General features: G+C 47.5%; 1 protein-coding gene across 1 annotated transcript; it reads left to right on the forward strand.

Annotated features, from left to right (window-relative positions):
- The first annotated feature begins 3,604 nt into the window (after positions 1–3,604).
- Positions 3,605–5,021, forward strand: LOC123440896 (60S ribosomal protein L29-1-like). Its single transcript, XM_045117443.1, has 3 exons — positions 3,605–3,714; positions 3,838–3,963; positions 4,769–5,021. Exons 2-3 carry the CDS (start codon positions 3,862–3,864, stop codon positions 4,847–4,849), a joined length of 183 nt encoding a protein of 60 aa, XP_044973378.1. The 5' UTR covers positions 3,605–3,714; positions 3,838–3,861; the 3' UTR covers positions 4,850–5,021.
- Positions 5,022–14,901: the final 9,880 nt, after the last annotated feature.

The following is a 14,901-nucleotide window of genomic DNA, read 5'->3' on the forward strand; positions in this document are numbered from 1 at the left end:
CTTGACGAAGCCTAGTGGTGGGGGAATCCACCAATTGGTTGTGGGAGCCCTTAAAGAAGGACTACAATATACTCCCTCCGTCCCAAAATTCTTGTCTTAAATTTATCTAGATATGAATGTATCTAGTCACGTTTTAGTATTTTGATACATCCATTTCTAGAGAAACCTAAGACGAGAATTTTGGGACGAAGGCCGGTTTAGAAGCTATATCAACATCTCGTAGAAATGCCTCCATGGAACGGTGGGTTTGTAGCGGACTATCATATATCTCTTCATGAATTGCTCATCGCCTAGATCTCCAGATAGCCCATAGATTAACCACCATACGGTTGAACATTTGCTGCGGTATAATTTCCTGCATAGTGAAGATCCAACTTCTGGCATTAAGGTTCAGGTTCACATTCATCTTGTCCACCATTCCTTCGGATGACAAAGATCACACGCATCTAGCCGAGATGCAGTCTACCAGAGCATGCTTCCAGCTATCTTCCTCCATTCAGAAGTGGCAAATAGAGCTGGTAGCGATATGTCGATGACAAAGGGAATCCGCGGTTGGAACTGTGTCCCTCCAAAGCCGCCACACAAAGTTCTTCAGCTTGGAGGGAACCTTAATGTTCCACAAGGAAACTCATGTCCACTTCTCTCGATCCGTAGCCGAAACCCCAGCAGCGCCATCCAGTAGGTTCTCTCCATCCCTTTTTGATTTTAGAAGCATCTTGTAAGATGAACTTACCGAAAACAATCCGCGGTGATCTTCACCCCACGCCCAAAAATCTGCCATCCTCCTCGTGCATAATGGAATAGATAAGATTACCTCAACATCGATCACAGTAAAAACTTCGCGAAGTTCATCCTCACGCCATGCACTAGCCGAGGCATCAATAAGATCCGACGCACTTTGGGGAGGGTTAATCACGAGTGAGGCGATCGGCCGCATCATACCCGGCCTAGGCATCCAGTTTTGAGACCAAATGTTGGTGTTCTCTCGAGTTCCAATCCTCTTGATAATCCCTTGTGCAACAACATCTCTCCCATTCAAGATTGCCCTCCAAATTTGAGAAGGGTACCCACCAAACTCAGCCTCTAGTAATGAGACCGTGGGATAATACACTCCCTTTAGAAACCTAGCACTTAGTGTCGCAGGCCCCTCTAACAGCCTTCAAGCTTGTCTTGCCAAGAGTGATAAGTTGAACAACTCAATGTCCTTATAACCAAAACCACCAAGAGATTTTGGGGAAGTGCAAAGATCCCATGAGACCCAACATGGCTTCCTTTTGCCCCTCTTGCTCCCCCACCAAAATTGACGAATCATCGAAGTTATGTTCTCGCAAATGCCACGAGGTAACCTAAAGCATGCCATTGAAAAAACTGGTATTGCTCGAGCAACAGTATTTACCAGAACTTCCTTCCCACCATACGAAAGCATATTTTCCATCCATCCTTTAATCTTCTCCCAAACTTTGTCCCGCATGTACTTAAAAGTCCCCCTTGCTTGCATATGCCACATCGGTCGGCAAACCTAAATACCTCTCACATAGTTCTTCCTTGTGCACATCCAGCGACACTTTAATGGATTCTCTAATAGTTTGAGGGCACCCTTTACTGAAAAAAGATTGAGGACTTTGCATTGTTAATTTTCTGGCCACGAGCATTGCAATAGGTAGTCAATAGGTTTGATACCACCGTTGCCCCCTCAACACTCGCTTTGAAAAGCAGTAGGCTATCATCCGCAAAGAGTAGGTGTTTAACAACCGGAGCTGTCGGCGCCACCTTGGGGCAGTTGGGGCCAATCGTGGCCCAGCTAGTGGGCTATACATCTAGCAGGAATTTCTCATGGTTAGTAGACGTGTAAAGCCCAACCCCGGTCATGACAATCAAGCAGGCCTACCGAGTTCCCTTAACAAAAAACAGGCCTATCAAGTACTGTGTTGTTTTAAAATGGTAACCAGGTATACGCTTCCGCTACATCAACCGCGTATATACGCTTCCGCTTAGTGATCTACAAGGGTATGTAGATTCACTCTCCCCTCTCGTAGATGATCATCACCATGGATAGGTATTGCGTGTGCGTAGGATTTTTTTTGTTTCCCATGCGACGTTCCCCAACACCCGGGACCCACTTCAGAGTCAGTCACCCATCCTCAAATCGCTCTGAGCCAAGGACGTTTAACTTTAGAGTTTTTTGTGAATGTGCTCCTGGACAAGAAGGGAAACCTTGTTAATATGAGTAATCTATCATTTCTATTAAGTTAGGCTCTCACAACACACCCGTCCGTTCGCCTCCTCTCCCTCATCCTCGTTCATAGGGTGACAGTGTGACAAACATCAGGTATGCTGTTTCCATGCCTGTTTGGCAACCATTTTTTGGGTGGCCACGTTCTACTATGGTAGTGTGGCATGGCACAGATGGTGCTCTATGATAGCGTCAGTGATACTCGCGGGCACTGGGAATGATTAGTCAATGTATTTGCACGCCTTACGCAACCAATTCCATGCATATCAATTTGTGTTGACATGAGGCGTCGTGCGAGTGCCAACATCACCGCGATGGAGGTAGTGGCGACAAATCAGGACCATGGTGGTCCATCATTTGGGGGCGGGGCTGGCGGGGCCCTATACCAGGGATGGCTATCATAAGGGAGCCTCGTCTCACCATCTACAAGGGGCCCGCTAGGCCCAATGCGAGAAGGAAGCCCTAGATCACGTCTACCACCATGTAAACTCTAGACCTCTACCGCCTATACAAAGGGAGGTCTAAGGTCCTCATTCATGTCTATCATTAGATAGGAAAACTCTCGGTAGCAATCTTATACACCATTGTAACTCTTGCACGAGACGTGCCTTTACCATGAATAACGAAAACCAGCAAGACGCAGGGTGTTACTCTTTAGAGGCCTGAACCTGGATAAACCTATTGTGCGACCTCCAATCCATTAGTTCCAGCTGCGCTTGGACCCTACGGAGGGATCTGACAATATTTTGCATCGTTAGGGGTGGTAGCCATGCCTAGGTTATCAATGACGTGCATTTGCGACGAAGGCGGGGTATCACCGTGATGTCGCTAAAGTGGAATTTTAGTAGTACCACGACACACGTACATCGATGGATGTTCTTACCTCCGCTGACAAGTGTTGCTGGTTTGGTTGACTACTTGGTGTGTGCATGATCATTAGTTTGTGCGGTTTTGTTCGTGTCTATATTGTGGGCGCTTGCATTGTCTCCTATGGGTCAACAAATGGTGAATGCAACACATGTGAACTTTTGACCTTGGGTGCTTTCTCTTGCACTCGGTCTCGACTTATTTTATCGGCGTCCCTAAGCTAAATAAAACTCAGTTTATGAGTGCCCCTTTTTTTTTGAGGGTTCCCCACTTTTTTTCTTTTTTTTTGAGACACCCCCACTTTTTTTTTTCCTTAGAATACACAAGTCTGGACAGGCCATCCTAAAAAGTATGCCCGCATTTAGCAGCGACCACCGAGCTTGAGATGTTAGCCCACGTTATCCGGTGCCATGGGCCATGATTGGGGAATCCTCGCCTTGCACAAGGCAGCCAGCCACAAAGGCCCGTGGGTCCTGAATGGACGGGGTTCCAGCCCATCCATAAGCGGGCTAGGGCAAGCCATCCCCTCGTCTATATAAAACCAGGCATCGAGGCCACGCCATCTCCCGAAACCCTAGCCCGTCTTCCGCCGCCGCCGAACCCCAGCGCAACCGGTGAGAAACTCTCGTCCTCTCGCCTCTCCTCCGTCTCCTTGCGTTACCCCTCATTCCGTCGTCGCCGCCTCCTCCTCCTCATCTGAATCGCTCGCCGTTTACCGTTCCTCTTTTGGTTGGCAGGAGCAGCAGCAGAAGGGATCGGAGATGGCCAAGTCGAAGAACCACACGGCGCACAACCAGTCGTACAAGGCGCACAGGAACGGCATCAAGAAGCCCAAGCGCCAGCGCCAGGCCTCCACCAAGGGGGTACGTTCGCCCGCTTTGCCCCCAGTCTCCCAGATCCAGGACTAATCTCTATTCTGTGGTTCCCTACTTTCTTGTTCGGATTTCTGTTTTTTTTTGCCATGGATGACTGTTTGGAGTGCAGGCTTTAAACATGTTATAGTTAGTTTATTTCTTGCTAATATCTGTAATCATGCTGGAAATGTGAATCTGTTCTGGACAAATCGAATACACCCCTGAAATGTGATGTAGGATTGTTCGGTTCTAGTGCATGGGATTAATCTGTTGTTCAAATCTGTTTACTCGTTGTTAATTGTTGGCTCAAATTGTGAGAGCTATGTCAAAATGTGTCATTTATTACTGGATGAAACTGTACTATGTGAGAGAATCAAGACCCCTTGTTCTAGTTTTATCCGATATTTTAGTTATTATACCGTCGATTTGATGTGAACTAGATCTGCAGTGCCCAATCACGCTTACCATCAGGATGTGAATGTTGTTGTACTGGGTCCACATTGCTTAGATTTTTGATATATTATGGTTGTACACTGCTTAGATTTTTGGTATATTATGGTTGTACACTTGGATTAAGTCTTTCAATTGGTATTTCCACAAAAATACTTAGCTTGTGCTGGATGAATGTTTTTTCCTTGTTATGATAGGCTTCTTGTGTAGGTCTATCACCCACATTTTGTTTCTTTTGGCACATCTTCGATTCTCTAATCCTGTGTGTTAAGTATCTAATTCAAGACTTGTAGTGTAGCCTGTGAAATATTGACGTCTGTATGTATATGGCTACTGATTATGGTTGTGTATTTTATCTTTGTAGATGGACCCGAAGTTCCTGAGGAACCTGAGGTACTCGAGGAAGCACAACGTGAAGGCTGGTGAGGGAGAGGTTGAGAAGTAAGATGGACGAGTTTCTGCTGGTCGATATGTCTCATGTATCGCTAGGATCTCTACTGTTTTGAACTTAATCCAGTGTTCTGTATGACCAAAGGATATCTATGTCGTTACCTAAGTTTTGTCATGCTGCTGGATTGGAAATGATATTTGCAGCTTTATGATAATTTCTTTATCTATTATAGCGTCTTTGCATGAAAAGTCATTATTTTCATGTGGTTGTTTGTCCAACAATGATATGTGCTTGTTGGGAATATATGTACTCTGGCATGTATCTGCGAAACCGACTGCTGAGGTTCATTTCATGATTGAACAAATCAGGTTACATGATTGTTTAAACAACCTTTATTTGCTGGTTCTTGGTTTTGCTTGACTGTATTCATTTTGCTATGAACAGTCCTAAGATTTGAGGCCCTTAGAGCAACTCCAATAGGGCAACCCATTTTGTTTGCTGCTGTCCGTTTGAGTCGGTGCGGACACAACCGGTTGTCTAACGTGCCGAAATAAACGGACGCGCGTCCGCCTCGCCACCCATTCTTGGCGCGGGCACTATTTTTGGCTGGATCGCCATGGACGACGACCTCGATGCCGAAGCCGGCCTAGCCTCCCTCTTGTTCGACAAAGGCAAGCCTTGCGCCGGTGCTGACAGTCGAACAACGGGCAAAGGAATCGGCACATGAAGGACCGAAGGCACAAGGCTGGTGCGAGGGATGAAGCCATCGCGGTGGCCGCCGAGTAGCAGCAGATGCATGTTGGGGTTAAACCCTACCAGCACGGCCTCGTCAACTCCGGCGTGGCCGCCACAGTTAGCACCGGCTCATCCGCCTTCCCTCGTGCGCTGTTGCCCGACTCGCCCCCCGCATCGTCTTGCAACCCGGTGTCCTGCTTCCACGTGTACCCGCAGGCCTCCCGCCTCTCGGGGGAGTGCTCACCTGAGGTGAGCGTGGTCGTGCCTTCCACCCCTGCGCCCACGACCATCGACCTCAACGCCACACCGGTGGCCGGTGGCTCGTCATCCGGAGGCGTGAGGAAACGCGCGAGGCAGACGCCAAACGACCAGTTGCCGGGCGCGTGCAACATGTTCGACGTAATGCCGGCCGCCGTCGATGACGACTACATGCAGAACATGATCTTCGAGGGTGGTGTGTAGGCCGTTGGCTTCGATCCCGACGAGACACAAAGCGAGGATGGCCGAGGCCACAACGAAGATCAGGCCGCCTTCATTCGTGATCGGCTCGGCGTCGGCCTGGACCTGGACGGCTTCCCTCTCGACCATGAGTTTCCGGAGGACTACGGGCTAGAGGATGAGGACGAGTGCGACATCGAAGTGGAGCCTTTGTTTGAGGACGAGCTGGCCAACCAAGCGGACGAGACGGCACCGAAGCGCAAGAGCAAGTGGACCAAGGCATACACGACGACCAAGGACAAGCTTCTTTGGAGTGTTGGAGAGACATTGGGCAAGACCCCAAGACGGACGCCGAACAAAAGCATTCAACCTTTTGGATTCGTGTTCACCGTGAGTTTCATGAGCGCAAGAAGTTTCCGCCGTATCAAATAGCAAGCGCACGCGGGTGGGTGTCCATTTCAAAGCGTTGAAGGGTGATTCAACAAGAGTGCAACAAGTTTTGTGCTACTCTTGAGAGCGTCAAGGCCCGCCCCGTGAGCGGCATCGGTGTGCAAGACATGGTAGTCTAGCTAGCCGCCCCTTTTTGTGTCATCATGTACATGTTTTTGCATATCATTTTGTCAATATGCTTCCATAAAATACATTTGTATGCATGTCAAGCGTTGGAGGCATTCAAGGCCCAACACAATGCAAGTGCTTCAACCTCTCCCATTGCTTTAGGGTGATCAAAGACGAGGAGAAGTTCAAGGCGCAATATGCCGGCCTCAAGTCGTGTGGTGGGAAGCAAGCCGTGGAGGAGGTTGGGGACGGCGAGAAGGCTCGGCCGAGGGGGAAGACCAACTCCAAGAAGGAGGACAAGCGGGATGCGGCATCGATCGCCTTGATCGCAGCCGTGGAGGGCATGATCACCAAAAAGGACTCAAGGGAGGAGAAGCGCCGACAAGAAAGAGAAGAGCAAATAAACGCCTTCTTGAAGCTCCAAAGGATGAGGCTTGACATGGAGGCGGAGAAGCAAGCATGGATGCTTGAGATGGAGGCGGAGAAGCAAGCCAAGATGCTAGAGATCAAGGCCGCCAACGCCAAGACCAAGGCCAAAGAAGTGACTTTCGCGAACATGATGACCAGGGTGGAGATTATGAAGGTGGATCTCAACACCGTGCCGCCAAGGAAGATGCCGTGGTTCAAGAAGATGCAGGCCAACATGCTCAACTTCGACAACGAGTGATCTATGGCAGCGAGCGCCATATTTTTTGGATGCCACCAGGTGTGCTGGCATGACCACGGGACCACAATGGCGTAGTCGAACTCAAGTCTCACCGTTTTTGTGTGTGCTGGCATGTGTGTCGGCTGGCTGACGAGTGCGCCAGCATTGACTGTTGTGCTATTTTTTGAGGCCGACATTGTATGCTGGCGCTGGCATGTTGCTGCCATGAAACATGACCGCTGACATGAAACATGGCCGCTCGCATGATCGACCGCGGAGCTTTTTTTTTTAAAATATGTTGACCGCGAACATGAAATGGGTCGGCGTGTTGGACGCACTGCCGACCCAAATCTAAAACACGACGGACGTCGGGCGGGCGGCCGACCCAAACGGACAAAAAACGGACAAATTCGTTGCGTGTTTGGGTCGACCCGTTAAAGTCGCTCTAAGTTAAGAGGATCATTGATGTTTTGATTCAAACAATGCAACGCTAGGATGCTGGCTAACGTTGCTGCTCAGCACACGACGTCCGGAATGATTGATCTCATCTTTGAGACTAGGAGCACGATATCTGCGACTTGGAAGCCGTGGAAACTAGCAGGTGGTATGCACTTTCTATGGTATCATGAGAAGTTAGCCTTCGTTCTTTGTACGTGTGGGTGTTGGTTTATACAATGGTCGTTTAACCTTGGGCACTGTCGCATACGGACCAGTAGTAAATAGTTTCACAAGTGACGGCAAACAACATCACACCGCGCACAGTAATGCACAAGACACAAGCACATCCGCCACTCTCATTGTTCACGTCACACACGACACAAGCTCCTCCGCAACTTCAGCCGTGGCGACCTCACCAGACTCAACCGCCTCCTCGAACAATACCTTCTCAGGCCCGACGCCGAGGAGGACATCAGTGGCGCCGCTCTTCTCCAAGTCAGGGTACATCTTCTTGCAACAACAACGAATAATCAGGGTGATGAACTCTTCTGCACTATACTTGGCCTGAAGCAACTACTAGTAGTATGTGTTCCGCAACTCCTACCGGCGAGTTCAGTCCAAGGTTGTGAAGCGGAAGCGAGCGTCGTAGATAATTACAGAAAATAAAAGACACAAGAGGTAGGGAAGAATCAATCTTTATTAATTATTATCTTTGTGTTACAATGATTGCTTCTCCTCTGCTTATATAGGGATATGGGGTTAAGGGATAAGTACCCATCTAACGTGAGATTAGGAAGCGATAGGGGCTGGCTGCGTGCCTCGCACGCTAGCTAGCCTCCCTACCGTCGCGCGTGCGACACTCCCCCTTGGTTAATTATCCGTATATCTCATGTCTCAAAACTCTGAAAACCCAGTGGGAAAAAATATGGAGAAAGCACACATATTATACGTTGTTGTATTGCACGAATTGCCTCATTAAAAACCTTAGGTGAGAAACATCAGGAAAACTCACTTAAGGAAAAAGAGTACAATCCACTCAACCACCTGGTTGAGTACTCAATCATCAGGATCGAGATTTTAGCGACGAATTTGTGAAGTTTCTTTCCGTGAACCTTGCATCTCTCTAAGTCTCATCATACCTATCTCACGCACACACCTCTCAAAGGATGATGCTGGTAACTATTTAATGAACATATCAGCAAGATTGTCACACAACTTAGTATGCAAGACTCTCACCTCGTTCATCTGTTGCAGTTCGTGTGCATAGAAGAACTTGGGACTAATATGTTCTGTGAGGTTACTCTTCACATAATCCATCTGAACTTGCGCAACACAAGCAGCATTATCATCATAGATAATGGTAGGGGTTTGTACGATGTTCAACCCACACGTCTGCTGAATGTGGCTGATCATCCGCTGAAGCGATACACATTCCTTTGATGCTTCGAATAGTGCCATTATTTCCGAGTGGTTCGTGGAGGTCGACACAAGTGTTTGCTTGGTTTATATCCAGGAGAACGCAATCCCACCACAATGGAAAACATAACCAGTCTATGATTTGCAATCATGCGGGTCCGATAGATACCCAGCATCGGCATAGCCTATAAGGGATATGTCTTGATTCTTTCTATAAAATAGGGCCTGATCTTTGGTCTCTTGCAGGTAGCGAAAGACGTCCTTGACACCTTTTCAATGTCTCTTGGTAGGTTCAGAACTGTACCTAGCAAACAAATTGACCGCGAAAGCAATGTCTCGCCGTGTACAATTTGCGAGGTACATGAGTGCCCCAACTGCACTCACGTAAGGAACCTATGGTCCCAGAGTTTCCTCCCTCTCTTCCTTAGGCCTGAACAGGTCCTTGTCTGGCTGTAAGGATCTCCCGACCATCATGGTCTTAGAAGGACATGCCTTCTCAAATCCAAATCTTTCCAACACCTTCTGGGCGTAGGCCGACTGATGCACTAGAATCCCATCAGGGGAATGTTCAAGTTGCAGACTCAGACAGAACTTGGTTTTACCCAAATCCTTCATCCCGAATTCCGACATCAGGTAGGAACTCGCTTCCTCAATATCCTCAGGTGTACCGATTATGTTTAAATCGTCCACGTACACTGAGATTATACAGAATCCATCTTGGGGTCGCCGTATAAAAACACATGGACAATTTGTATTTCTCGTGTAGACGTTCTGATGAAGGAAATCACTTAGGCGATTATACCACATTCTACCAGACTGTCTAAGTCCGTACAATGCCTTTTGAAGTTGGACACTGTATAGACTCCTATTTGCTCTATCATGGTTCAAAACAGGGATACCTTCACGAACCTTCATGTATATGTTTGAATCCAAGTTACCATATAGGTAAGCAGTGACAACATCCATCAATTTCATTTCAAGCCCATGTTTACTGCCATTGAGATCAAGTATCTAAAGGTAACTCCATCCATGACCGGCGAATAGGTCTCCTCAAAATCGACGCCGGGTCGTTGAGTGAACCCTTGAGCAACAAGCCTTACTTTGTACCGTACTACCTTGTTATTTTCATCTCTCTTTCGGATAAAAACCCACCTATGGCCAACAGGGTGAATGTGGGGAGGAGTTCGACAAACTAGTCAGAACACCTTCCTTTTGTTTAGAGATAATAATTCGACAGTAATTGCCTTCTGCCAATAATTCCAATCTGACCTTTTCTTGCAATCAGCGAGCGTTTTAGGCTCAGGGTCAAGATCTATGATTGAGTCAATTTTCGTAGCAAAGTTAATGTGGAAATCAACGTTGCTCGGTTCAGAGACTCTCCCGTATAAATATAATCTCTGGCCATTTCGTCATGGAGCGCATCTGGTGCTAACACTTGCTCTACCAAATTTCCCATTCTGGAGGTAAGGTCCTTTAGACTTCCCGCGCCGATGTGTGCGCACACATCTCCATTGGGTGTTTCCCCTATGGGAAAGTTTAAGTCCGAAATTTCGTGCATTGAATTTTCCGTACTTGTGCCAGGTCTCGATTGGCTCCCCATTTCAATTTGGGGCACTTTGGTGACAGGCTGTAATAAATCTCTCGTATCCTTTTTCGTGAGGCGTCCCCGAGTACTTGGGATTTGAGAAACCGAATCTCTCGTCCTTTTAGGCCTTTGGACGGGAGCGGGTTTACCATCATTCTTCTTTGGTATTTCGACCCTTTCCGGTGCACTGCGCGCATGCACATGCGATTTTATCAGAGTCTTTAAGTCACTAAAGTGGTCAGGCAGTTGATTTTTTTGGACTTCTCTCTCAGTCTCAGCAGTGTGCTACGACAACAAAAGTCCTTCCCCGGCAACGCCAGGAATTCTTCTTGCTACTTCTCTTGTTTGCGTCGGTTTTTCCCTTGAAGAGGAAAGGGTGATGCAGCACAGGAGCAGTAAGTATTTCCCTCAGTTTGAGAACCAAGGTATCAATCCAGAAGGAGGGTCTCGTCAAGTCGAGAGTACCTGCGCAAACACAAACGAGCTTGCACCCAACGCTTCAAAGGGGTTGTCAATCCCTTCAAGATTGTTTGCAAAGTGAGATTTGAAGGCGGAAAGTGCAACGAAGTAAAAAGTGTAAGGCTGAAAATATGGTGTGGAGTAGACCCGGGGGCCATAGTGTTCACTAGAGGCTTATCTCAAAATAGCAAATATCACGGTGGGTGAACAAATTACTGTCGAGCAATTGATAGAACCGCGCAAAGTCATGACGATATCTAAGGCAATAATCATACATATAGGCATCACGTCCGAGACAAGTAGACCGATACTTTCTACATCTACTACTATTACTCCACACATCGACCGCTATCCAGCATGCATCTAGTGTATTGAGTTCATGACGAACAGAGTAAAGCCTTAAGCAAGATGACATGATGTAGATGGATAATCTCAAACCAATGATGAAAACCCCATCTTTTTACCCTTGATGGCAACAACACGATGCGTGCCTCGCTACCCCTTCTGTCACTGGGTGAGGTCACCGCACGGTATGAACCCTAAACCAAGCACTTATCCCATTGCAAGAATCATAGATCTAGTTGGCCAAACAAAACCCACAACTCGAAGAGAATTACAAGGATATGAAATCATGCATAAGAGAGATCAGAAGAAACTCAATAAGATTCATAGATAATCTGATCATAAATCCACAATTCATCAGATCTCGACAAACACACTGCAAAAGAAGATTACATCGGATAGATCTCCATGAAGATCATGGAGAACTTTGTATTGAAGATCCAAGAGAGATAATAAGCCATCTAGCTACTAGCTATGGACCTGTAGGTCTATGGTGAACTACTCACGCATCATTGGAGAGGTCATGGTGTTGTTGAAGAAGCCCTTCGTATTCGAATCCCCCCTTCCGCAGGGCACCAGAACGTGCCCCAGATGGGATCTTGTGGAGACAGAAGCTTGCGGCGGCGGAAAAGTACTTTCGATGACCTCTTGATTTTTGTGGAATTTTTGGGGATATATAGGCGCAAAACCTATGGCGAAGGACATCCAGGGGGCCCACAAGCCTGTGGGCCGCGGCCTCCCCCCTAGCCGCGGGGTGGGGGCTTGTGGGGCCCCTGGGCCCCCCTTCCTTGGCTCTCAAGTCTCCTGATCTTCTTGTGTTACGGAAAAAATCTTTTCGGGGATTTTCTTCCGTTTGGACTCCGTTTCAAAATCTCCTCTGAAAGGGGTCAAAAACATGGAAAAAACAGGAACTGGCACTTGGCACTGAGTCAATAAGTTAGTCCCAAAAATATATATAAAAGGCATGCAAAACATCCAAAGTTTGACAAGATAATAGCATGAAACCATAAAAAATTATAGATACGTTGGAGACGTATCACAGTGCGCGCGTCATGTGCGTGGATTCCCGTGTCTTGCCATGTGATTTCTCGACTTTTAGCATCAAGGGTTGATTCTCTCCCCCTAAAGTCGGGAAAAAATCCTCGTCAAAAATGCAATCAGCAAAACGAGCCGTGTGACAGTCACTTGTTCTGGGGTCCACATACCTGATTATGGACACAGTCTCATAACCAACATATATCCCCAACTTACGTAGCGAGCCCATTGCCGCTCGCAGGGGTGGTGGTATTGGTATGTATACCTGGCAACCGAACCTATGAAGGTGGGAAATTTTCGGTGCCGACCCTTGCACAAGGTGAACATGAGAGTGGATGTTGTAGGCCGACGGTCTAAAGTTGATGAGTTGGGCCGCGTGTAACACAACGTGGCCCCAACATGTAGTTGGTAAATTACAACCCTGAAGGAGCGGTCGGGCAATGAATTTAATTCTTTTGATCAATGCCTCGGCAAATCCATTCTGTGTATGAACGTGCGGAACCGAGTGCTCAACTTTGATTCCTGTTGCCATGCAATAATCATCGAACTCCTTTGAAGTAAATTCTCCGGCGTTGTCCATTCGAATAGACTTTATACGATGATTAGGGAAATTTTTTCCTCATTTGTATGATCTGAGAGATCAACTTTGCAAAGGCATGGTTGCGTGTTGACAACAGGCAAACGTTGAACCATTTAAAGGAAGCATCGATGAGCACCATGAAATACCTAAACAACCATGTGAGGGGCTGAATTAGACCGCATATGTCCCCTTCGATACATTCTAAGAATGCGGGGATTTCATCCCTCACTTTGAGGGGGCGATGGCCTAATGAAAAGCTTCCCCGTGGCGCATGCGGAGCATGCGAAATCATCGGGATTCAGGAAGTTCTTCACGTTAACATTATGGCCATGCGAGTTGTTAATTATATTCCTCATCTTCCTAAGTCCGGGGTGGCCTAAGCTATCACACGAGAGGCAGAAAAGTTCGGAGCTTCTAAAGACAGTCTTAAGGGTAGTGTACACGGGTGGTGCTACTATCTTGGGGTAGTATAGCCGAGTGTCAAACGAAGGAAGCCTTTCGATAACATGTTTACCATTTGCATCCCGCTTTGTGATGAGGAGGCACTCCTTGCCGTTGTCATCATCAATCTCAATATGGAAACTATTAGCGTGGATGTCTTTAAAGCTCAAAAGAGTATGAGTCGACTTCGGGTACAACAACACATCAAGAATGAGCAAAGTTGTTCCCATGGGAAGTATGATAGTAGCTCGTCCGCAGCCAACTATATTCGAACCGCAGCCGACGATTGTCATAATACTTCCCGGAGATTTTTTAGTAGACTCAAAATACTTAGTTTCTCGTAAAATGATATGTGTAGTGGCGCTATCGGCAAGGCACGTTTCCTCCATTCGGGCACCACACACGTTCTAAAATATGACACCTAATTAATGTAACGAGGAAGAACATACATTAATAATAAATGCACACATTTCAGAACATAACATACTATCATGTATAAATAATGAAATAAATGAATGATATAAATGTCATCCAAGCGTCATGAAACAAAGAATAAGTTTTGTGCTCTCATAGAGCTTACAACCAAATCGAATTTATTCGAATGCATTGTCTCAAATCACGGAATCATGATCACTAATGAGGTAGGCTAAGTAGACTCGGCAAAGAAGCCATTGACTTCAGCCTGAATCTCCACAGTGGTGATCCCCTCCTCGATAGTCATCATCTTGGTAGCAGCATCAACATCCAGTGGCGGCACCGTAGGGGCGACCGTGTGCTCAACCTCCATAGCAACGTCGACGTCGTTAGAGACCGCCAAGGCTGCCACTATGGGCACAGTTGAGGTCGCCACGATGGGCGTAGGAGGAGGTGTAAGGATCATCACGGGAGCTGCTGAGGCGCCAGTGGTGATTCCTCCTGAACCAAGGCGAGGTGCGTCTCATGCTCCTTCAGAGCCTTGTACGCAGAAACCACCTCGTGTGGTGAGCAGCACTGGCGGGAGAAACGCTCCAACGATCCACACTGGAAGCAGTCGTGAGGCCTCTGCCCCCCTTTCCCGGCTTTTGCTGCTTGGCCGGAGTGGGGGGGGGGGGTGAGGGCCCTTCTTCTTGCCTTTACGGCCCCTCTTCTTCTTGAGAGGCTTGCGGACCTTGAGAGCGTTCACCTCCTGACGAGAACCCCCCTAAGTGGTTGTGCGACAAAGTTCTTCTTTAGAACCTCGTCCTGCACCTTTGCCACCTAGAGGATGTCGATCAGCTCTGAATACCTCGTGTAGTTTCCCTGGCGGTAGTTCCGTGAGGACTGGACCGCGTCAGGATGGAAAGTGCATATGGTTTTCTCAATCTTCTGACTGTCGGTAACTTCAGTACCGCACAACTGAAGAGTTCTACAAATCCGGTGTAGCGCTGAATTGTACTCCCCAACCGTCTTGAAGT

Source organism: Hordeum vulgare, chromosome 1H, assembly GCF_904849725.1.
Source record: "Hordeum vulgare subsp. vulgare chromosome 1H, MorexV3_pseudomolecules_assembly, whole genome shotgun sequence".
Lineage (NCBI taxonomy): Eukaryota > Viridiplantae > Streptophyta > Magnoliopsida > Poales > Poaceae > Hordeum > Hordeum vulgare.